Source organism: Dunckerocampus dactyliophorus, chromosome 7 (genome assembly GCF_027744805.1).
Source record: "Dunckerocampus dactyliophorus isolate RoL2022-P2 chromosome 7, RoL_Ddac_1.1, whole genome shotgun sequence".
Taxonomy (NCBI): domain Eukaryota; kingdom Metazoa; phylum Chordata; class Actinopteri; order Syngnathiformes; family Syngnathidae; genus Dunckerocampus; species Dunckerocampus dactyliophorus.
Window position 1 is genome coordinate 21,541 of NC_072825.1, and position 25,296 is coordinate 46,836.

The 25,296-nt window shown below is 46.0% G+C and overlaps 2 protein-coding genes across 9 annotated transcripts in view; both read right to left on the reverse strand.

Moving 5' to 3' along the window:
* Positions 1 to 1,041: 1,041 nt before the first annotated feature.
* LOC129184781 (B-cell receptor CD22-like) lies at positions 1,042 to 15,189 on the reverse strand. The gene is made up of 9 exons (XM_054781083.1): positions 13,612 to 15,189; positions 13,238 to 13,534; positions 12,398 to 12,655; positions 11,693 to 11,953; positions 11,246 to 11,512; positions 10,867 to 11,166; positions 10,705 to 10,795; positions 10,031 to 10,103; positions 1,042 to 9,960 (listed from the first exon to the last, which is right to left on the reverse strand). Exons 1-9 carry the CDS (start codon positions 13,706 to 13,708, stop codon positions 9,703 to 9,705), a joined length of 1,902 nt encoding a protein of 633 aa, XP_054637058.1. The 5' UTR covers positions 13,709 to 15,189; the 3' UTR covers positions 1,042 to 9,702.
* Positions 15,190 to 15,963: 774 nt separating this feature from the next.
* LOC129184780 (pleckstrin homology-like domain family B member 2) overlaps positions 15,964 to 25,296 on the reverse strand; it is a 40,161-nt gene continuing 30,828 nt past the window's right edge. For 6 of the 8 annotated variants that reach the window (XM_054781079.1, XM_054781080.1, XM_054781082.1 and 3 more), the window contains 9 exons: positions 24,149 to 24,250; positions 23,979 to 24,066; positions 23,294 to 23,405; positions 22,424 to 22,505; positions 22,228 to 22,338; positions 21,226 to 21,430; positions 21,007 to 21,092; positions 17,673 to 20,736; positions 15,964 to 16,041 (listed from right to left, as the gene is read on the reverse strand). In XM_054781079.1, the coding sequence (XP_054637054.1) occupies positions 20,602 to 20,736; positions 21,007 to 21,092; positions 21,226 to 21,430; positions 22,228 to 22,338; positions 22,424 to 22,505; positions 23,294 to 23,405; positions 23,979 to 24,066; positions 24,149 to 24,250 (921 nt within the window). In that variant the 3' untranslated portion in view covers positions 15,964 to 16,041; positions 17,673 to 20,601. The remainder of the gene's footprint in view (positions 16,042 to 17,672; positions 20,737 to 21,006; positions 21,093 to 21,225; positions 21,431 to 22,227; positions 22,339 to 22,423; positions 22,506 to 23,293; positions 23,406 to 23,978; positions 24,067 to 24,148; positions 24,251 to 25,296) is intronic. The other 2 variants (XM_054781075.1, XM_054781077.1) reach the window with 2 other exon arrangements.

The following is a 25,296-nucleotide window of genomic DNA, read 5'->3' on the forward strand; positions in this document are numbered from 1 at the left end:
CTGGCTTAGTTTCATGCCGCTAATCCTTTCCTAACCTTTTGTGTACTAACATGTCAGAAGGGTGAAGCCATTTTTATCAGCATAAATTCAACATAAAGACTCACCACTAGCATGCTAGCTATTAGTATGTTAGCATCATTAGCATGCTAACCAGTAGCACGTTAACATTGTTAATATGCTACCTAGCATCTTAGCACTTGAGCCATTTTTATCGGTAACATTAGCATGTTAGCATTTTTGCTATTTTTAAAAGGTATAAACTTCAATAGACAGTGTGTGAATGTTGCTAACGTGCTAACAAATAGCATTTTAGACGATCAAGACATCTTTCTCCTCATTTTGTCTCTTCAACTCTTTGATCTCCTGCATCATGTTAATGTGTCTTGTGACTTCTTCCATACTGTGACTCATAAATTCCACAGACTTCCTTAGTTTTTTGTTTGACCTTTTTAGTTCCTCCATGTCCCTTTTGGTAGCCATATTTCTCAATCTTGGTCAGTTGCAGCCTAGGCTGGTGATGGCGGCTGTGTTCCCGGTGGTGAGGGATGGAACCCGGCAGCAAACGGCAGGTCACGGAAGTGAAGGCTGAAGGCCCTGCAGTGGCCTTTTCAGCTAACGTTAGCATCGCTAGCCGTCGATAGCAACGACAGTGATGGCGGTTGTCGAGACCCGGTGATGAAGGCAGAAGTCAAGTGGCAGTTGTTGGGTCCTGGTAGTGAAGGCCGGAGGCTCAGTGGTGACCGTACCAGCGGGGAGACAACAATGTCAACACAGGAGCAGGACAGCAGGAAGCGAGTTGCTAGTCTGTAGCTATCCAATCCAATCCAATCCACTTTATTTATATAGCACATTTTATAAACACTGTTTCCAAAGTGCTGCACAGACTAGCAAAACCATAAAAAGTAAATAAAGGAATGTAAATGTAAATAAGTAAAAATTACGACAATAAAAACTAAAAGATCAAATAGAAACAAAGAAACGTACTACAATAAAATATTTAAAACAAGAAATCGAAACAATAAAAGCCAAAAGTCCAAGAAGTAGGTCAAAAATAAGTAAATTTAATTTAAAAAACTAAAATAAATAGAACCAATAAAAACTTTAAAAATAATAAAAGACACAGAGGACCACACGACTCACGCAGAGTTAAAAGCCACAGAATAAAAGTGGGTTTTAAGACGAGACTTAAAGCTTTCACTTGTGGGGGCCGTTTTTACATGAGGGGGGAGAGTGTTCCACAGCTTTGGGCCGACAACAGAAAAGGCCCGGTCTCCCCTGGTCTTAAGTCTGGTCTTAGGCACCACCAGTTGGAGCTGGCCTTCGGACCTCAAAGTGCGCGCCGGAGTGTAAATTTGGATGAGGTCCGAGATGTACTGAGGGGCCAGCCCATTCAAAGCCTTAAAAACAAACAATAAAATCTTAAAATAAATTCTAAAACGCACAGGCAACCAGTGCAGGGAAGCTAAAATTGAGGTAATATGCTCCCTCTTTTTGGTTGCTGTTAAAAGCCGTGCTGCAGAGTTCTGGACTAACTGTAAGCGAGAGAGTAATTTATGGCTTATTCCAGAGTAAAGGGCATTACAGTAGTCCAGACGTGACGAGATAAAAGCGTGCATGGCTTGTTCGAAATGTTGCAACGACAAAAATGATTTGACTTTGGATAAAAGCCGAAGATGATAAAAACAAGATTTTACAACGGCATTGATTTGTTTATTAAGTTTAAAATCACTATCAATGATGACGCCAAGGCTGGTGGCTGTGGGACTGACATGGTTTTTCATGGGACCCAAGTCCAAGTGGGGGTCATTATTATTAAGGATGATAACTTCTGTCTTCCCCTCATTGAGCTTTAAAAAATTTTGAGCCAACCAGACCTTGACGTCACTAAAGCACTCAAGAAGGGGAGTCAGGGGGGCATGATCAGTTCTTGTAATTGGTAAATAGATCTGGCAGTCATCTGCATAAAAGTGATAGGAGATGCCATGCTTTCTAAAAATTGTGCTAAGTGGGATTAGGTACAGAACAAATAGGATGGGCCCCAGGATTGATCCCTGGGGGACTCCACATTCAAGGGGGGCAGTAGATGAGGTGGAGTCACCAAGTCCCACAGTAAGGCATCTCCCTGACAAGTAAGACCTAAACCAATCAAGGGCAGTCCCCCCGACACCCACACACTGTCAGATGAGACTTCCAGTGTCGTGGATGGACTGGGGTTTAAAACAGAGTCAATAGTTTTAAAAAGAACACGTGGGTTGTTCATATTTTTGATATCACATCTGAGAGGTATTTTGTTTTCTCAGCCTTCACTATGTTTTGATAACACCTCCAACTGGCTTTGAGGGTTTCGAAGGAGCCTTGCAAACCATCTTTCTTCCACCTGTGTTCGGCTTTTCGGCATTCGCGGCGTGCTTCACGTGTGACATCGTTGAGCCACACTTCCTGCTTAGTTTTAGGGCGCATGGCTTTTGTCCAGTACATCAGTACAAGTAGAAATAAAGCAGTCCATCAGTTGCTCAGCGTCAAGAGCAGCGTCTGGAGCCATTGCAACCCGAGATGCAGTGGCGAACAGAGAGGCAAAGGCAGAGGCCGTGTCAGGCTTGATGAAACGGCCAAGGCGAGCAGGAGCAGGCAGGGTGGCACTGCAGTGCAAATCAAAGTCAAACATGACCGGACTGTGATCAGAGAACACTGCATCCCCTACAGAGACATTATCAACAGCCAGTCCATGAGACAATACAAGGTCCAAAGTGTGTCCGTATATATGTGTAGCTCCTGTAACATTTTGTACTAAATTAAAAGCCTCCACCAACTCTAAAAAGTCTTTTGCCATAGGCGTAGAAGGGCAGCAGACATGAATATTAAAACCACCCACAATTAACATTCTGTCAAACTTTACCAACATTGCAGCGATAAAGTCAGAAAAATCCCGGATAAAGTCGTTGTTGTGTTTGGGTGGTCTGTAAATGACCGCGCACAACAGCGAGACTGTCGCAGTTCGAAGCAGCTCAACTCAAATGAGGAGAAAGACACCATGGACAATGGCTTATGGTGTAAGGACGTTTTTAAAATAGTAGCGATGCCTCCTCCACGGCCGGCAGTTCTTGGCGTGTTAATGAAGGTACAATCGGGAGGCAACAGCTCAGAGAAGGAAGCGGACTCACCGGCATGAATATCCAGGTCTCAGTGACGAATAATAAATCCAAAGAATGCGCCTTAAAGAGGTCCTGGAGGATAAAAGTCTTATTTGAAACTGACCTCGCATTCACCAGTGCACACTTCGTTGAAACCCGAAGAGCCGCTGAAGCCGCTGAAGCTGCCCGGTTCAGCGGCCGGAGGTTGCCGGGGTTCACGCCGCCAGAAGCAACAGGAGAGCGGCGAGGGCGCAGCGCACAGTGTTCGTCGCGCCGCCCAACGATGGGCACCAGCCAGGCCCCAACGGAGGTGAGAAAACGCTGAGAGATGAAGCGGCGAAAACAATCCTCAAAGTCCCTCGGAACATTACGTGGGAGCCTTGCCGCCTCGGGAGAAAGCGCCAGCCAAGTTTTGAGCTTCACCAGTCTTCTACCTCGTGCGCCCCGGCGTCTACGTTTCCTGGGAAGCGACGGCTCCGCCCGAAGCTGAAAGTCTGGTACGTCAGACAGGTACGACGGACGCAGTTTATTTGGCCCCCATTGCTCTTGTCTCGCACCAGCGGCTACAGTGTCTAGGATTTCAAATAGTTCCTGACGGTCATACACCAACAGAGTCGATGGTCCTCGTAACAAATGCAAAAATAACAAAACCGATCACAGTAAACTGAAGGAAGCGGCGAGCCAGACACACCGGCGCCATCTTGAAAATATCTTGAAAAACGTGTTCCGTGAACATTGCTAATGTGGCTAGCAGGCCGCAATGGTCACGGAGAACGCAGCCCTGCGCGAGTCGGTGAAGTCCCTCACCGACAAGAGTTTCACAACTTGTCCAAGAGAATAAAACCATGAAAGAGACGATCCTAGACCTCCAGGCCCGGAGCATGCGAGACAATCTTGTCTTTGCGGGAATTCTGGAAAAATCTGAGGAAGACCCTGAAGAATCTGTGAGGGCTTTCATGGCGTGACAGCTCAAACTCCCAGCGGACATCATCCAAAACATCACTTTACACCGCGTCCACCGCCTGGGAGCCAAGAAGCCAGAGAGCCGAAGGCTGAGACCCATCGTGGCAAAATTCGAACATTTTAAGCAGAAGGAACAGGTGAAGAGCCGAGTGCGGGAGCTGAAGGCTTCAGCGTCAACGATCAATTTCCCTGAGAAATCCTCGACAGACGCCGTCGCCTGTTCCCTGTTCCCTGTTCGGAGGAAGTTCATTGGCAAGGGGTGCCAAGTTGTCATCACGGTGGATAAACTCTTCGTCAATGGACAACTATACCACGACCGGGAAGTCACGCTATGGCTGTATTCATCATCCTAATATGCTAACTGATCATCTATCTTAACCAGGTAACATTTTCTATTCTGCAGCACGCACACTTGTAGCCTTTGCAATGTCACTGTCTGCTCCCACTTTACTCCCCATAATCCCCCCACCGTATGCACAGTTCCTTTCCTTTTTTTCCCCCTTTCTTCTTCTCCCCTTCCTCCCTGTGTCTCATGCTTTCCCCTTCCTCCCCTTCTCATAATCTCACATATCCTCTTGTCTGCCAGCTGTCTTCTTCATCAGCATCTCTCTACAGTGACATCACACACCCTCAAAGTCCAAACACACACGCACACTTTCATACACATCATACTCTACTATTGATATGGACATCACCCCCACTCACAAACACGCTCATCTCACACGTGCATAAACCCACATCACATCCTCACTTTCGTTGGTTTAGTTCATTCCAGATTCCAGATGGATGTACATCCATCCATTTTCTATGATGCTTCTCCTCTTTAGGGTCGCGGAGGTATTCTGGAGCCTATCCCAGCTGACTTCGGGTGACAGGCGGGGTACACCCTGGACTGGTGTTCAGCCAATGGCAGGGCACATATAGACAAACACTCAAATTCATATCTATGGACACTAACATGCATGTTTTTGGAATGTGGAAGGACACCGGAGTACCCAGAAAACCCCCACACACACGGGGAGAACATGCAAACTCCACACAGAAATGCCCAAGGGAGAATCCAACCCAGGTCTTCCCATCTCCAGACTGTAACCACGAGACCACCGTGCGGCTCCCTATGTACAATTTCAATGTATATATTCCCATGATTTTACTTCCAGGTACACATACTTCACATTTGATCTTGTTTACACACACATCACCAAAAGCTAGTCTAGGATGAACTCACTACAGTTTGTCACTTGGAATGTCGGGGGAATAAATAACCCTTTTCAAGTTTTTCACAGAAAAAAAGGCCATGGAACATAAACCTTTCTTGTAGACACCACTGTTTGCAGCGCTCTCTCATCAACTTCACTATAAAACCAGAAAGCAAGCAGGCTAAGAAACCGAACTGATACAACACCTACCAACACAATACATTTCACTACCAGTATGGTTGTAGAGCGGATTTGTTTGTACTCAGAATGGCTCGTTCAAGTCAGAAAAGTAAGCTTACCTATATATGTTAATCAGTGTGAACTGTGGGCTTGCATCTGGCTGGTGAGAAGTTCAATGTCAGGTTCCATTTTATTAACTCCATGAATAAAAATGAGCAGCTGCGCTGTGTCCTGCACGTCCGTGTTCTCATCCAGTGCTAATGAGAAAAAGTCAAATTCTTTCGTCTTATGCTGCAGCTGGGCATACATTGCCCCCGATTTCTTCAATGTGTCTTGTGATTGTAGTCGCCGACAGTCTTACGACATTAAAGACATCTTTCGTTTTGGGACACACCTCCGCCGCGACAGCATTCAAACATTTCTTGACAAATTCTCCATGAGTGAAAGGTTTACCGCTGCTTGCTATCAGTTGAGCAACTCGAAAGCTCGCTCGAACGGAGGACTGGTTCTGCTGAGCATGGCGTACAAATGTATTCTGCTGAGCTAACAGTCCATTTTTAGCTTTGAGTTTGTCTGCTCGCATTTGGCCTTGCAAACTAGCATACTTGTCTTTGTGCCGGGATTCATAGTGTCGGTGCAGATTATATTCTTTGAATGCAGCCACTGCATGTTGACAGATAAGACAGCCTTTTCTTTACATTGAACAAAAAAAAAAATAGTTTGTCCACTGCAGGTTAAATACCGTGCATTCTGAATCAACTTTTCTCTTACCTACTCTTTCCGCCATTACTCCGTTTTAATTAACAGAGGTGTGTCCAGGATTTTGTTTTGTTTTGAGGGAGGGGTTTCAGACTGCACAGACTGCGGAAGGGTGGAATAGAATGTTACGTTCTATGCATGTACAAGTCTCGATCACATGGCCAGACTGAAAAAAAAAATCATGCATTTCTGGTATTGTTCAGGGGACCGGGCAAAACGTGGAGGCCGGCCGCAGTTTGGGGACCACTGCTTTAGAAGATGATCAGGAAAGTCAAATATTGTTAGATTACGACAAAATGCAGTTCCAACAGTCTGGCCGGTCCTGTCGAAGTTCTCCTCTGTGAAATGACTTGAACAGAGTTGCGATCTGGCTGCAGGAATCCACCTGTCTCTCCGCATATTTACTACCCATTGCTTTAGAAGTTGAGCATTGCAGTGTGGAAATCTAAAGGAGAATAAGGGCTCATTTACAACTACTTAGATGAAAAGATGCTTACAGATTTAAAGTATCTATTTTTTAAACTATTTATTTAACTTTAATTCCTGCTATTTAATATTACAGACAAAAAACTGCGATTAGAAACGCCTGTATTAAACACCAAATATTTTTTTGGTGTTATAAATTATTTGTATTAAAGTGCTCCTGTAATGGGGGCCGCACGGTGGTCTATTGGTTAGCATGTTGGCCAACACAGGAACAGCCTGGAGATGGGAAGACCTCGGTTCGATTCTCCCTTGGGCATTTCTGTGTGGAGTTTGCATGTTCTCAATCATGGATGGATGGATGTTACTGTAATGGTAAACAAATTATTAATACAGTATGTCACAGAACGCGTCAATCGCAGTCGGCTTTGTTTTGGGTGAAACAACGTGGTGACTTTTATACTTCCGGTGGCGTCAGGCCTCTATGGTCAATCAACGCGCAGCAATCGATCGAGGTCATTCCACGTATAGAGTTCAGTGGTATCAACTCACTGGCGGCCCCGCCTCCACCGACTGCGACAAAGAGGCTCAATGGCTAAGAGGAAGGTTCACTCTGTCCAATCGTTCCAAGAGAGAAGCAACGCTCGCAGTGCTGGAGATGACATTCTCCACCACCCAATCGAGGTCTCGCCTCCCCTTACGTGTTGGTTAAAATCCAATAATGAGAAGGAGTAAGACTGACAAGGTTTACACAATGGTTTGACAATAAGTCAGAATAATTCCTGACCAGAAGAAGAGAGCATCTGCCTTTTGCATCTGTCAGACCATCGGCGCCACTGTCACCCAAGGTATCTCATCCCTTGCGTTCTTCGGTGATGTGTGTGTGATGACAACAGCTGAGAATTACGTTTTAGCTGATGTGGTAGGACTGTCAGCAGCACCTTTTTCTGCGCAAAGTAGCACACGCACGTCCAGCATGGTGCGTCCTACCTTTGGCCCAGTCGCCCCATTCTGTGACCATACACAGCAAGATGGCGCCCTCCGTGGCAGACGTCTCTGTTTCACTCTCCCGTTTTCTTTCCATTTTTTTGCTATTTTGTTGTTCATGTTGGACATTCAACGTGCTGCGTTGCATTGCAGCATAGACATTGCAGCAACTTTTGAACATCGGCGGGGTTCACCATGAGCTTTCGTTCAGCCTCTCGGACTGGCTTTCTTCTGCGTCGGGAGGACGCAGCAGCCTGCGGGCCTGGTAAGCTGAATGCCCAGGAGCGTCCGGGGCGGAGGCGAGGCAGGAGGGGCGGCCTGTGTGCTAGGCTAAAGGCTCTAGCGACTGGGCCACCACTGCCGAGCCTGCTGCTGGCCAGTGTCCGCTCTCTCGAAGACAGGATGGACGAGCTGAGAGCAAGGATTGCAGCTACGGGAGATCGGAGAGTGCTGTGTGTTCGCGGAGGCCTGGCTGGACGAAGGATTTACCGGACTCGGCGGTCCGGCTGGGGACATTTGCCATTTGCCGGGGAGATCGGACTTCGGCGTCTTGTGGACACAGAGCCTCGGGACTGTTCTCCCCGAATGTTACCAGCATGTAGGCTTTCCCACGAGGGCAAACAACATCCTGTACCAAGTCTACAGCAACATGAAAGGTGCTTTGAAGGCTCTTCCAAGTCCCCATTTTTTAAAAGCTAATGTCTTTATTGTTATTAATGTTTCTTCTGTTCTTATTCATTTTCTTGTGTTTTTCTTTCTTTCTTTCTGCTGGGAGAATGAACAAAACAAGAATTTCATTGCATAGCAGAACTACCTGTTCTACTGTGCATATGACAATAAAACTCTTGAATCCACGACTGCTGATTACATGACTGCACTTTATCTTCATGTCTTTCTATAACCTACTTAAATAAGTGCTCATCCATTCAGTTAAGAAATGAGGATAACAGTATTTCTATAATCTACTAGTAATAAATAGCTGACAAGTTAATAAAACAGTATGATCCTACGGCAGAAAGATGCAGAGTGAACCCTCCTGTCATCCAGCATCTGTGGTAAAGAGAGAGGAAAGAGGAAAACGACCCCGCACGCACGTCAATATCTTGATGCGACAAAATGATTGACTTGCTTTTTATTTATCGTTTGATTATTCCATTTACTGATGATTGTGACAGGCCTAAAAGTTAGTGTCATTTTAATTGAAATGGCTTTAAAAACAATGCATTTCCCAATTTTTTTTTTCCTGAATAGCACCTGTAAAAAATCCTAATGATAAATGACTGCTGTGATGCATGTCAGGAAAACTCTGTGTTTACAACACTGATCTAAAAAAAAGACTGGATCGAGCTTCTATTGTTTTATTTTTGAAGCCAATGGAAATTTGAGGCGGCCATCTTGGTGAGACCACTTTGCTGTGAGACAACAGTATGGCAACGCACTGGTAAAACTTTTCAAAGTAAGAACTTTTCAAAGCAAAGCCGTTCAAGTAGTGGCACATATATCAGGTCAAAAAAAGGTGCCAAGTAAAAGTACTTACGAGTGGAAGGTTCTTGGGAAGTGCTTTTTAAGTTGTGTTTCCTCATCCTCGCTTCCTTCACTGGCACTCCTGATGTTTTTGATGATTTTTCACAAATTCTGCGTTCGTATACCAGCACAATCACAAAGCTGTGGCGCGTAAGGTGGTCTCACCAAGATGGCGGCGATCGAAAAAATCTGGCTTCAAATTTTGGCGCGTGAAAACAATAGGTTGCTCGATCCAGTCTTTTTTTTAGATCAGTGGTTTACAACTGTAAAAATATCAAAGAACATCACCAATTCAATGTCGTTTATGGAGAAGGAGGAGCAAAGCCGATCATAAGTCTTTTTCCTGGTCATGTCATGTTTGAAGAACTCACAAGGCTCAATCTATTTGTTGCAAAGGCCAATTAAAAAACGCCATTCATGCTAGAGTGGATAAATATTAGTTTTGTGTCAATAAAAAGACAGCAAAGATGGAAGAACTGGAAGCGGACTTTCCTGTTCACAGCGTCTACGGCTGGAGATGCCGTTGTCTCGCACGTTCACTCTGGCGGGGTTGGAACATCCTCCTCCTGCCCTAAATGAGTGTCCGCTACCTCTGCTGTGCCCCCGTCACTTCCCGCCGAGCGCAGTCGGATTTCGGCGTACTCGCCCGTCACGGAGGAGAGGCCTCGGATCTCTGACTCGGCAATGGACTTGGCCTCCAGTTTGGCCAAGTTGACGTCGGCGTAGTGAAGCTGGTCCTCCTCAACAGGCACTGCGTGGTTGGTGTACATGGCGTTCACGTGCGCCCTGTTGCTCTGCGGAAGGCAAAAAAGGAACGGATAACGCACCCAGGAACTTTAAATATACTCCAAAACACCGACGCACCTCATTTGTCACCAGGTAGTGGGAGGCGTTGTCTGCTTGTCCCACACTGAGTGGAAAGCTGCCTTTGGTTTTCCTAGCATCAACACAACATAAACATGAGACAATGCCGACGGCCTTTATACTCAGGAATGGTTGCACATGATGCACAGGTGTCAAACTCATCATCCGTACGCACACACGCACACAAGCTCCTTTCAAGTTACCAACATGATAGGACAGGCCCAATGATCCAGCCTCTAAAAATACTATTTAGTATTTGGACAAAGCACACATTAGCGCTGACCAATAGATACAGTACGTAAGCAGTAGCGCTGTCCCGATACACATTTTCACTTCCGATACAATACCCACAGCGGCGTGTGACCAGGCTACTAGGTGGTTTCTTCCAGACACTACCGATGCTCCTAACTCTGTGTGAGGAGAATCAATCGTGAAATTCGTTGTTGCTGAGTGTAGCCACGTACATCACTATGACGCGCAATGAGACATTCCACAGCAGTGCTATTGAGGTGGCGTATGGTTCTTTCACATACTTTTACCAAGGCTACCAAGCAGGAGTGGTAGAACCAACAAACCAATCAAACTGCCAATCCTTCGCACGGTGCAAGCACGTCACAATGAAAACCACAATGAAGGAGGACCACAAAAACGTGGTGCTCCGTCTTGTCCCTCACCTGCAGGTGTACACGAGCAGCAGCAGACTGAGGAAGAGCATCCCCAAAACTCCCACAGCGGAGCTGACCAGAACCGTCAGATTGTACTGACCTGGAAAGTCCAAGACGTGCATCAGAAAAGGTTGGATGGGATCATTGTGGGGGGAAAAGACCAACAGCAACCTTTTTCATTGCCTGTGGAGGACATGTTGAAGGCCAGACTGTCAAAGCCGAGAGGGTTGACGCTGAAGCAGACAAGCGACAACACGTCTTCGTCTGGGTCCTGGCCCGTAAGGAGGAGGGTGACAACGCTCCGCACGGTCACGCTCCCGAGGGCCTCCTCTGTGATGGCAGATCGATTGACGGGCGCCCCGGACAATTCCCAATGCAGCAACGGGAGCGGGTTGGCCCGGCTGTCGCAGGAGCATCGTCTCTGGGAGGAGACGCCTTCACAGCGGGACGAGGCCAGGATCTCTGGACGGACTGAGGAGCAGAAGCCGTTTGAACGTGCGAGACCATTTGTCTTAAATGGCGCTTACTTTAAGAGCTAAAAGAAGCTCACATGTGACATTGACGCAGACGGGCTCTGAGGCGTCAAGCCCGTGGACGTTGACGGCTTGACAGTAAAAGCCATCCTCTGACAGTTTGCTCACGTTGAAGGAGATCTCCGACCCCCGGCCAATCACCTCACGCTGCCCCGCAGCCACTCTGTACCACGTGACCTCCACCTCCGCCGGATTGGCCACGATCGCGCACCTTAAAGTCACTGTGCTGCCGTCTGGAACCGGGCCGGACGGGTGGACCGTCACCGAGGTGTTCCGGGGTGGATCTGAAAGGAAAAAAAGGTGATCCTGTCAGGTTTCTCGTCATTGATAGACTTTTGGGGACATCTTTTTCATGACGTGCATTTTCCAAATGCATAAATCTTCAGGAGAGGGACAATTGACAAAGTAGTCCAACATTAGACGAGTTTTAGTGGATGTGGGCCGATGACGTCGCGTCCCCTTACATTGGACATCCAGATGGACGGCGGCTGAGCTTTCCTCTCCCAGCGCGTTGGAGGCTTTACAGCGATAGTCACCGCCGTGTCTCGCCTCCGCACGTTCCACAAACAACGCCGCTCCCATCTCGCTGTCCTCTTGGCCGTCTTTGGACCACACGTAGTCGGACACGGGAGGTTTGGCCCGGCTTTGACACAGCAGGACCACCGAGTCGCCCTCCACTATCACACCCTCAGGTTCCACGATGACCGTGGTTTCCTTGGGAGGGACTGAGAAAAAAAAGTCATTAAACAGGCTTTTTATTCATTTATTGATATGGAAGCCTGACAGAAGACAAACATCCCAATGGTAAGCCATAATAATGAGGTAAACCTCCAAAGTCAGGTCATCATTTTGAGCTGGTCGAAATTGAGATACAAAGTCATTATGAGATGGGAAAGTCATAAATATGTCATAAATATGAGATAAAAAGTCTGAATGATGAGAAGTCCACATTATGATGGAAAATGCCAGACTTGTGAGACGTGGAAATGATGAGATGTGCCGCCTTGGTCACATGGCACATGTGCACTTTGTATCTCATCTAGCCGTAATAATTATCATCATAATTATCATTATGACTTTTTCTTTTTTCTCCCCAGATGGCACCTGTCACAGAACCGGAACAATGGCTTGCTTGGTGGAGGTCAGTGACATGCACAACTTGGACTTACAATGCACGTCTATCAGCGTGCTGGATGAGTTCTGGGATCCGTATCTGTTGTGGGCTGTGCAGTAAAAGGAGTTGGTGTCCTCTGTGACCGTGACGTATAGTCGTTTCCCGAATCCCGCCAGGGTGGGCTGAGCCCGGTTGACTTGGTACCAGGCGTAGCGGTCCGCAGCCGGGTTGGCGTCCGTGTTGCAGGTCAGCGTGACGGAACTGCCCTCTGTCACGGGACCCTCGTAGCTGACTGACGTGTTTTTTGGAGCGTCTAAAGAACAATTTCACAGTCAAACTGAGGTCAGGTGGATGTTGACTTTCTAACGCAACATTGCCAGAAACTTCCTCTCTGCAGTAATTCTATTTCCTCATGTAACCCAACCTCACTGAGCTCCGCACGCCAATGTTTCACCACCAAAAACGTCAAGGGAAAAACACCGACCAATGTTTCCTACAGTCGTGGGGTGCGGGGTGTAAGTAACCCCAATGAAGCCCTGGGTCTAAAACAGCCGTGGCCCGCAGGATTTTTAAAGATACTGTATGTGTTTATTGGCTGTAGTTGAGTAATATTATGAACTAGCAGTCATCATCCAGCAGCTTCATCTAGCTCTGCATGCACTTTAAAAGTGTGTTACACGTGTCGTATTCTTTTACAATCAACTGGTCTGCGCTACGAATGCTGACTCAGCAGTTTGCTCCTTAGCGCCATTACAACATTGGTTCTGTTGCTGCTGTGCTGTGTTCATAAATGACCATGTGGTCCACATCATTCACTTTCTCATGGACTCCAAATGATTGTTATGCACACATTTGGAAATCATCAGCCTGCTTCCAGTGAAGAAAAACGACTCACAAACAACATGAAGGGTCAAGCTGTTGTCAGCGTGAAGGTCGCTGTGTCCTTCTTGTCTCCTGTGGAGTGCTGTGCAGGTGACCTTCACCATGTTGTGGAGGTAAGAGGCTCTCACCTCCATTGCTGAAGTCACACCTGATTCTTCCAACGTCTCCTGAAGCAAGCCCAGCACCGGCACCCACGTCAGGACGGGTGGCAGCGTGGGACAGGGAGCTGGAGCCGAGCACTCCAGCGTCAGCGTGTCGCCTTCCTCCACCTCCGTGCGGTCTGCTTTGACGGCGGGCTTGAGGGGAGAGTCTGCTTGAGAAGACACAACGATGTGATGCCACGCGACAGTAGCAGCTCACCTAAGAAGGAGATGACGCAAGGCGCACCTTGGATGTATAAAACCACCCTGCTGCCAAAGTTGAACTTGAGCGCGTTGTCGCAGTCCAGCCTGAAGTAATAGGAGTCGCTGTGTTCTGACGGCATGTTGTGCAGGATGGTGGTGCAGTCCTGATCCTGGTAGCCAAACACTCACTTTCACCAGAGATGCACCATATCTTTTCTTTCCAAACCAATACCTAACATAACTTGTGGGATGAGACGTTTCTCAAGACCGATATGGCATCGTGGGATGAGATGTTTCTCAAGACCGATATGGCATCAATAACCCATCACTTTTTTATATTTGCTTTTTTTAAACATAGATGGAAGTGTAGTTAGTGCACACCTGGAGGTAAGAGGGACTGGAACAAATGAGGATTTGTTGTGTCCTAATGAAGCACCATGACATCACTACTATCAGGAGACCCAGAGTATAGAGGGGGAGGAGCTACCTGCTGTGGCCCAGCAAGGTGCACTGTATTCGGGCACACGCTCCAAGCGGCCGGTGTGACGCCACGGAGGTCTCTGGCAAACCTTTTTTCCAACTTTTCGCGGCGCTGGCATTTCAGGTGGCTGATATGGTTTGGTGTGTGCTCGATGGGTTTCCCCCCCCCCCAACACCCTCATGGCGGGGCAGTTGGTACGACTAGCATGCAAAATGTGTCCCTCGGAAAGTGAACGTTTGCTTCCAGGGGAAATTATGACAGGTTAATGTCACAGGCAGGAGAAAAAGGAGCGTTTGATTTGCTCACAGGCACGGTGCAGTTTTTAAAGCTTTTTTTTTTATTATTCCCCTGTCCTGTCCAGCCTTTAAGGCAGATAGAATTGTAGATCTAAATGCTCTCACGTACTCAACAGATTTACTCTGCCAGGGAAAAGTGTGAGATACACTTCCCCTGTTATACAGAATTTATTTGACTTGGATGCATGTTATTATGCAAATTTGGAGCAGGAGGGGACAGAGAAGAAGAGAAAAGAAAACGGGGGTGTGGGGGGGTGCGGGGACAAGAGGACGACAAAAAAAAAAGAGACAGAGACAAGGACAACAGCAGCAACAACAATTGTGACAACAATAACAACAGAAACAAACAGGACTACATCAGCATATGTACATATGTACGTGTGTGCAGGTATCTCTGTATGTGTGCAAGTCTTATGTATATAAAAGGTGCACGAGTGGGTGAGCGTGTAATTGTCACTGAGAATGCATGAAAGGAGAGGGGCCCCCTCCATCACCCAGAAAGCCCCGCCCCAAATAGCCAGGCTGAGCCCCCACCGCCAGAAAGCCACCGGGCCCACAGGGGCAGGCAGCACAAAGATCAGCCCCCAAGAGCCACCCCAAAGAGCCCTCCCCCCCGGGAAGACCAGCAAGGGGCCGCAGAGAGGCAATCCCAAACAGAAAAAGGGCGCCGGCGGGTTGGAGGACAGCCAACCCCTGAGACCAGCGAGAGATCACACCCCATAAAGGCAGACAACACCGGGAGCCACACACCAGCGGGCCCAGAGACGCCCCCGCCGGAAGTGCCAACCCACCGACCACCCCCCACCCCCAGGGAACGTTCTGGGAGGTGGGCCAGCCCATGCCCAACCCCCGACACAGGACAGCCCCCCCCCCAAAAGAATAAAATAAAATTTTTAAAAAATTCAAATAAATACATAAACACACACACACACACACACACACACACACAGAGTCGACTGCCCGACACCACGGCTGGCAAGGGAGCCACACCACAGCGACCACAAGAGAACCGGACCCCACATGGAGTGGCGCACGGCCACACCCACGAAGCACGCAAGCCAGAAGCGCCAAGGAGGGACAGAGAAGCAAGCACCACATGACAGGACCCACAAGAGGAGCGACCCCCCGCTGGACGCCGAAGCACATGCCCACGCCCGCCCGCCTCGCCCCGCCCCCCGCAGACCAGCCATCATCCCACCCCTCGCCCATCCACCAACACGCCAAGGGAGACACCCCGGAGGCAGGCAGACAACAACCAGCCAGGAAACGGAGACTAGCCAGACACCAGCAAGTAGCAGGGACCGCCCCCCCCGCCTGACCCACCCCCAAGCACGCCACCAAAGCCACCCCCGACCACCCCACCCCAGAGTAAGCATCCCCCCCACCAATCCCGGCCAGCGCCACGCAGAGGCCTTGGTGGAGGTCTGTGCTCGTTTTCAGCTCATCAACCGTACCTTCAAGCTGCCGGTTAGGTTTCCCTGCAGGAGGTTCAAGCTGGTGCTCTCGCCAGCGCGGCTGGAGTCAAATACCACCGTCCTGGAGAAGCGGCCTCTTCTCCATATGGCTCTACAGGTGTCGTCCAGGTACCCCTCAAATCCAGAAGCCACGGTGAACGTGCACGGGATCCTCACGCAGGAGCCGCCCAGACCCTCCACGCTGGACGGCATGATGGCCGCCCACTCCTGGCACCGACTGCCTTGCGTGAAAAACAATAATAAATGTAATGAATTGAAAAACACATTTATTCAGATTCTTTATTTCAAGCCATACCAAATAAATACAGTACATAATGTACATTGCTGTATGCATATGCAAAAACACAAAAAGTAATTAGAATTTGGCTCAAAAAGGAGTGGAAGAGGACAAGCTTATCATACCCACCCCCTATTCGTAACACTAAAGCCGGTTATATTAATACAATGCACAACATGTTACACACTAGACATTAATACATAAACAGTAGAAAATTACATTATTATATATAGGTTATTACATATTACACTAGGTTCCCAACTTACGAACACCCGACTAGCGAACACTGGCCGATATGAACACAAGCCAACTGGTTTATATTTTATTTTGCCTTGTAGTGCTTAGGAATCACTATATATACGGCTACTGTACATGCTTGACCAGTAGAGGGCACTGTGACACTGCTAATGGGACCAAGAGGCAGCCTTAGCGCTAATGAGACTAACAGACGCTGGGCAGAGAAAGCTTCTGGTAAAGCTAGGAAAGCTAAGTTTTAGCTGGATGATACAACCCGGACACAGCGTGTGATTAAAGTTTATGAAGAGTTAATAGGCCTGCTTAATTATACACCACCCACAGAACACTACCTCTTTTAGAAGAGTCTAACCACGACGACTATTTGTCCTTTTTTCAATATCTCCGCCTCCTCCTCCTCCACCACCAACGACGTATCCCCGACCACACCTCTTCAAAGGTAAATAACATTTATCATTACGTATTATATCATTATTTTTTTTTTCATTAATTATCCTCATTTAATATTACTACTGCATCCAAACTCATTTACATACATACACATATACTGTAAATGTATACACGTACATGTACTACTTATATCATTGGTAATATTAATTTTGATTCGACTTAAGAACGATTCGACTTAAGAACGGTCGTCTGGAACCAATTGTGTTTGTTAGTTGGGGACTTAGTGTATTATTATTCCATTACGGGGTATACACTTATCCACTTACGTCACTTATCTGCCTGATCTGGTGACTTTATTGTATGACAAAAGAATCCAAAACACCCCCAAACATCTCATCTATTCATTTATTCCCATCATCACTTTTACTGCTGGCTAACATCAATTTAATGTATGATCCTGCAATCAGGATTTAGCTTGTTATATAAAGATATAATACCCCTAATAATAACGGCAATAACAGCTTCCAAATAGGAGAAGGTCATATATATAGCATACATGTGCCATTATTTCCAACAGTGTGATATTACTAAATTAAAATATGATAATAATGCAGTAGACTGTAACATACAGTAGTTATCATATGCCACAGTTCTTATGAATGACTATGAGCTAATATGAAATCAAATGTTCATAGGGTGAGTACGTGCTGTAGTGAGATGAAAATACAACATGTTATCTCCGACTTACAAATGATAAACCCTTCTAAGTACCTGAAACACCAGGTAACATTCAGGAGCTTAGGAAGGGTATATTTGTTGGCTTTATATAAAAGCTGTGCCAATACTAATATTTGAAATCATAATTCTTTAAACAAAAAAACTATGCAAAACAAACAAAAAAAAGATTGAAAAGAATAAAAACCAACATACCTTCAAAGAGGCAGCCAAGCAGTAAAACCTTCACTGCAAAGTGTGTCATTCTCTTTTCTCTCCTACTTGAACAAAAAATGCTTCGTACAGATAAACGCATGGTTAGCAGTCATAGCAAATAAACAACACATTTTACGTTTTTTTTTTTTTTTTTACCCTTAAAGTACAATTACACCATTTCACGCAAGATCAAATTGGTCAATAAAAAACAAAAAAATCATTTCAATACAAACTACAAAAGTGCAAACCGGAACCCTTTCAAAGGTTTAAGCTCACGAGCAGCACTTCAAGATTCAAGAGTTTTACAGCGTGAGTGCGTTGAATGTCCAATATGAACAATAAAATAATAAATAGAACAGAGACATCTGCCACGGAGGGCATCATGCAATGTCAGATTGATTCCACTCATCAGTTTTACACAAAATGCACTCAAGACCACAAACATTTTCTACAATGAAAAAGTCACGTGAAGGCAGAAAAACACTCCCACACTTTCAATTCAGCCCAGAAACAACAAAGTAAACATTTTTCATGACGAGATGGATTTCTTACCTTGAAAAATGGACTGTGCGCGTTTCTCAGTTCGGAGCGCGTCAATGAGCCTTTGTCATGGTGTAACGCTGTCAGTCATTGTGGTTTCATGTGTGCCTTTACTTCTCTGCCAGTCATCGTGGTTTCATGTGTGCCTTTACTTCTCTATTGAAACTGAAAGCCAAACCTTTTCCTCCAGATGTAAATATTAGCCAATGACAACACAACTCAACACTTTAAATCAAACTTTTTATTATGAAGGGAGAAGAAGAATCCAAAGCTACATGTCCCTGTGTGAAAGAGTGATGGCCCCCTAAAGCTAATAAATGGTTGCCCCCCCAGCAGCAACAACTGCAATCAACCTGCAATGAGTCTCTTCCAGCGCTGGGGAGGAATTTAGCAGAATTGTTGTCATTCAGTTACACTGGAGGCTTTTCCTTTTTAAGGTCATGCCACAGCATCTCAATAGGATTCAGGTCAGGACTTGGACTAGACCACTCCAAAGTCTTCATCCATTCAGAGGTGGACTTGCTGGTGTGTTTTGGATCATTGTCCTGCTGCAGAACCCAAGTTGCTTTCAGCTTGAGGTCACCCACAGAATTCATGCTTCCATTTAGCAAGTCTTCCAGGTGCTGAAGACCATCACACTACCACCACATTTTACTGTTGCTAGGATGTTCTTTTTCTGAAATGCCAGATGTATTGGGACACACACCTTCCAGAAAATTAAACTTTTGAGTATTTTCCCAAAGGTCTTGGGGATCATCAAGATGTTTTCTGGCCTTAATTTTGTTTTTTGTTCAGCAGTGGTTTTGGTCTTGGAACTCATGGCATGGAGGCCGTTTTTGCCCAGTGGCTTTCTTATGATGGAGTCATGAACACTGACCTTAACTGCGGCAAGTGAGGCCTGCGGTTCTTTGGATGTTGTTGCAGGGTCTTTTGTCATGGCTGCGCTCTTGGGGTCGTTTCGGTTGGCCGGCCACTCCTGGGAAGGTTCACCACTGTTCCATGTTTTGGCGATTTGTGAATAATGGCTCTCACTGTGGTTGGCTGGAGTCCCAAAAGGGGGCAGGGGTACTCTTTCCTTTTCCACACAGGACCATGTAGCTTTGCATTTTTTGCCCTTAATAATAAAAAGTTTCATTTAAAAAGTGCATAGAGTGTTGAGTTGTGTTGTCATTGACTAATATTTACGTTTGTTTGATCTGAAACATTTAAGTGTGACAAACATGCACAAAAGTAAGGCATTGGGGGCAAACACTTTTTCCAACCAGTGTAGATTTCATCTCAGCTTGTCATATAGAATAGGGTTACAGTACATATACAATATTATTCATATCAACTTCACTCTTTTTCCCCTCATTTTTGCTGTTATCTTTTTTTGATATTTCAACTCTTTGCTACTAAAATGACATTATTTTTCCTCATAATGTTTTCTTGTTAGAATACAAGCTGTTTCTCTTCCCAATGACTTTATTCTTCTTGGAACAGTCGAACTTTTTCCACAAACTAATTTTCCAAAAATGTCACCTTCGTCATATTCGTTATTTACTTCACAGTATTACAACTTTGTGCTTTTAAAGTGATGTCATTTGTCCTATTACGTTATTCTCATTAAAATGTTGCCTTTCTTGTTAAATGACAACTTTTATTCTTGTGAAAGTACTGCCGATTTGTCCTTTTTTTTGTCCAATCAGACCGCTCTGAATCTAATTGCCAACTATTCTAAGACATTTGACCAAAAGCTTGTTCAACATTCATCCATCAAATCAAATACTGCACTAAAAAGGTTTTCTTATGAACTTCAAAAGGAAGTATTTTTGCGTAGTGACTAGCAGAGGGAATTGGCTTGAGGTGGTAATAAACGGAATGTTTCAACATCCATGTTGAAAGACCGTCCTGAAATTAACCCAAGCGGACGTTGCAATGACAGAACTCGTTTTTGACATCGAACGTGTTTCCCCCTCAAGAAGCAAAGAGGAGGGGGGGTTTGGGACCTCGAGAGGCTTAAAGTGGAAAAAGCAGAAATGTGGCCTTACTACCTGCTCACATTTATTCTGTCAGAAAAGATGAGAAAAAGGACTCATTTTCTTCTCACTTGATCATGATTTATTTTCAGTACTTTCACATATTTTAAGAGAGAAAAAATGATTTTTCTTTCCTTTTTAAAGTTCACACTGACTAAAAAGGCTGAAGTCATTTTTCTTGCATGTTTGTAGATGAATTTCATGTTGCATGGTGACAGTGTATGGCACCCTCCCTGCTAATAAGTTCATCTTCTACATGTGCATCGTCTACGTATGATTGGTCCCGCAGTGTTACTTGCTATGCCTGACCGGGGCCACAGGGGGGAGTGTCTGTCACAGCATCACACTTCTTCCCTTTTGTGCTCACCTGCTCAATAACGACTGTGCTCGTCCGTCGCCGTGACGATGACGTCCATCCAGATCCTCATAGAGACGGGATTGGACGCCACCAGGAAGAAGAGGCGGTCGTACGTCTTGACGCAGAACGTCAGAGTGGGCCGAGGCGACTGGGGAGATGAAAAAGTTATCTTGGTGTTGTACACTAGTGTACTACCCGATAATACGTCTCATTCATGATCCATCAAAACAGACCGCAAAGGGCCCCCAGGTACTCTTTGGACTCCACTGCTGGAGCTTGTCTATTAAAGGCAGACAAAACTAGTTCAAGAGAAAAACATGTGGACTGAGAGCCCCACCTAGTGGCCATCAACACACAGCAACTCCAGCTGTCTTCCTTTTCACCCCAAAGATTGAAAGGTCACATGACACGGACTCACCGAGGCGGCTGTGCGTAGATGGTCGTAGTAAACTTCTTCTATGGCCTGGAAGTAGATGACGCCCTTCAGCTTCCTCTCATCGCAGTCTGCAGGAAAAGCACGTCACTGACTTTATGCTGCACTAATCATTCCTTTCATTATCGTACTTCCATCATTCCACGTCTTACTCTACTTTGGACTGACTGCTGCTGTGTTCCTGAGGTGTGCGCTTGGTCTAACCTGTGTAGTACGCCAGCCGCCTGTGGTCCACGTCAAACAGGAACCACCTCTTCTTCCAGGTCTTCACCCTTCCCCCACGCTTGGTCAGGAAGCCTGCGCAGCGCCGAGGCGTCACACGCAGGTCGGTGCAGCCGGTGACGCCGTGACCCAGCGACTCCACGTGGCTGCGGAGGTCAAAGTGCGGCAGGTAGAGCGGGAAAATGTGCTGCAGAGACGGATGATGTCACACGTAAATATATATATATTTTTTAAAGGAAAAGTGCATTTTTTTGTGAAATGTTGCCAATCATCCACAATCCTTATGTGAGACGTGAACATGTGTCTCTCTCTCTGTGCCTTCTAAATATAGAAAAACAGGTAAAAAGAGGCAGGTCATTAGTGCACGTAATGGGACAGAAGGTGTAGTGGTTTTCCATCCATGCTGTGAGCGTGTAGTAACAGGTATTCATGAGAAGATGTCGTACTTGTAGTATTTTGGGAACTAATAATGTGCTTCATATGCAGCTCACATTTTGGAAATCGGGTTTTTTTCAGAAGGCTTGATGGGCGGATTTACGTGCATTCTTAGCTGCCTCTTTTGAGCTGTTTTTATATCTTTAGAAGGCACAGAACAGAGAAAGACGTGTGTGCACATGTCTCACATGATGACTGTGGATGATTCCAAATAAAAAGTGCACTTTTCCTTGAAATAGAAAGCGCTTTGATGGCGCTATCTGCAACAGGGTTAGGGTTAATCACTCAACATTTCCAGCAGGAAGACACTTTGACAAGACGTCTAGCAAGTACTACTACTTACTAAACGGTATGCATGCAATTCTTTAACGTGCCAAACGGAATTGAAAATGTGTGCCAGCCATATCATTGGCTATACTGCATCTCAAACTGGCATTTTATTTTTGATGGGTCCATTATGCATGGGGATAGTCACGGGGATTCTTGGAGGGTGGACAGTAAAGTCATACTGTATTTGGCAACATAAAGCATGCTGGTCAACTAACACACCTCGGGCGAGTTGAGCGGGGTGGCGGTCTGGTTCTCCTGCTGTTCTGCTGGTTCTGGTTTGGGCATGTTGAGTTCTTGTTGTCCTCTTTCCTCCAGCAACAGTCGCTCTTCCTGTGTGCATGTCATGGGAAGTCAGCCTTGAAAACCCCTCAAGCCCAGCTCATGCTCTCACAGAAGGTTCTGTGGTACCACTCACCCGTTCTCTGAGCAGCCTCTCTCGCTCTGCTTTGGCTTCCCGCAGCTTCCTCTCAATCTCCACCAGATCCATCAGACACGGGCTGTGAGAGTCAACAACATACAAAACCTTGTAGGGCTTTCTCCAAATGGACTCTTAATCGCAGGCGGACGGCCCTCGGGCCAAATCGGGTCTGCGAAGGACATCCCACGTGTTCACTTCACAGTGTGGGACAAACTACAACTCCTAAAAACAGCAAAGCACTCTCGTCACAGAAAACATCCTCAACTACTGCCTTTCCACTACGTACTCAAAACCAGCAGTGCTCCCGTCGAAGAGAGGATCTTTGATTTGCTTGTTTCCTCTACATACTCAAAACCAGCAGAGTGCTCCCGTCATATAGAGGATCTTTGATTTGCTCTTTTCCACTATGTACTCAAAACCAGCAGAGCACTCCCCTCGTATAGAGAATCTTTGATTTGCTTGTTTCCTCTACATACTCAAAACCAGCAGAGTGCTCCCGTCGTATAGAGGATCTTTGATTTGCTTGTTTCCTCTACATACTCAAAACCAGCAGAGTGCTCCCCTTGTATAGAGGATCTTTGATTTGCTTGTTTCCTCTACTTACTCAAAACCAGCAGAGTGCTCCCGTCGTATAATCCCGTATTTTTAGAAGTAAAAACAAAAGAGTGTGTTTTTGGATTCTTTCTTTGTTATTCTTTGCCAGTCAGTTTCCAACCTTTCTCAAGTTTAGATTAAATAAATTGAACTGGTTAGGTCGGGTCCTTGCTTAGCTGACTAGACCTGCTTTACCGGGTGCATATACACTTTTGTTTTTTTTTTTAGATGCGAGTCAAATTAATGTCAAATAAAATCACAGAGCGAGCTGACCTGGCAGCGCGAGAGCGCTCGCAAGCGTTGGCGCTGTCAGGTCTGAGCCCGCCGATGTGCCCGTTGCCGAGACTCTGGGGGGAGGTGAAAGCCTCCGAGGTCCTCACCAAGCCTGAGAGAAGAAGCGGAGAACAATTAGGAGCTGGATAGAAGGGGAGGCATTTCATAACAGTCTAAGGGAAAACATGACCATGACAGGAAGCAATTTGGCCCCTACTTTACAAGTCTAAGCTTCTGTTCTGCTTGGAAGATTCCCTACTGGATATCTGCTGTTTGATGTGCATCCTCCACACCAAACTCCTCCAAGCATGCCTTTCTGGACCTTTGTTTGTGCAGTGGGAACAGAAAAGGATCTTCCTCCAACTGCTCCCACAAAGTTACTAATCTCAAATGCCTGGCTATGATGAAGACTCCAAACACTGGTTGGCTGGTGAATGAATGAGTCCACACATACGTGCAGAATGTGGTGTTTTTCTGGCTCATCTGGTTTGTGCAGGTCAATCCAGCTTCCACCCGCACAACAACAACAACAACTACTACTACGTCTGCACGCTGACTTTTCTATCAACACGCCCTCCATTTGGCTGAATGGAAGAGAATCAACAGTCAAGACAAACGAGGGCTTGAGCGGCATGCAAAGAGAGCGGCCATTGTGATGTGGAAGCGAGGGCGGGTGACAGCTCACCCTGGACCGACAGCGGCCTGTCCTTCAGTTTGCTGCTGCGATGAGAGCTGCGCCTCCGCGCCAGACCGGCAGAGTCCTTGCACGGGTCCTACATGGAGGCAACATTCAGTCAATGCCTAGCGCCGGTAAAAACAGTCCATCCAAAGTGCGTGTCGGAAGCAGCTGCACACCTGAGGCGGCTTGTGAATGGCAAACGACAAACGGGACATCACACCGGGGGCGCAGCTGGTCAAGTCTGACCAGTCAGCGAATGCCTTGTTCTCTGGGACGACCTGCGGGGCAACACATTTACAAGTTTATCTTGCGTTTTGAAAAAAAAAAAAAAAAACAGCAAGTAGGCCAAGCATTATTGTGGTAATTAGTGGCAAGGTTTTGGCGTCTTAATTTGTCCTTCTTCCATTTGAAAGCCTTTCTTAAGTTTAGAATAAATAAATTGGAGGCTAACGAGTTAGCACTCTAGCTTCCTATATGCTATGAGTGGCGGCTGTCTGTTATGTCCGTACAGGGATCCCGTCCCCTGCACGTAAGTGTTACGCAATAGGAGAGTAAAGGTGACTATGGGGTGTTATTCCATGTCTACAGGGCTCTAGCAAGGGTAAAAAGCATATTTTGAAGCTTGTAAACAGGTTTTCTATGCTCAAACTACAAAAATGTTCCATTTATTAATATTGACTCCTACTTCGCAGAGAGTCACTTATCACGGGTCTGGAACCAAGTAACCCCCATAACCAAGGATTACTGAATGTTTCAGCACTAACACACTAAGGGCAGCTGAAAAAGAAGAAAAAGAAAGCCAGAGTACATTAATCCCTCGTTTATCGCATCAATTGGTTCCACATCAAGCTGTGATAAGTGAATTTCTGCAAAGTAGCATTCAATGTTATTAAATGCAATTTTTTACAGTTATGGCAAGGAAAACCTGTTGACCACCTTCTAAATACACTTTTTAACATCATTGGAGACCTCTAGACATGAAATAACACCCCTATAGTCACATTTACACTCCTATTAGCCAATATAGTAGACATAAGAGAAAATAAGACATAAGACATAGAAAACCTGTTTACCACCTTCTAAATACACTGTTTAACATCGTTAGAGCCCTCTAGACATGAATTAACACCCCTACAGTCACCTTTACACTCCTATTACCCAATATAGCAATATAATAAGAGAAAATAAGACATGTATGATAACAGACTCACACGTTAGCAGTTCCTTGTTGTTTTTTTCTGGACAATGTATGTCCTGTGGTGGCTATTGTCTCATCAGTGTCTTTTAATGGCAGCTTTAAAAGTCTTTCCACTCATATTAGCCA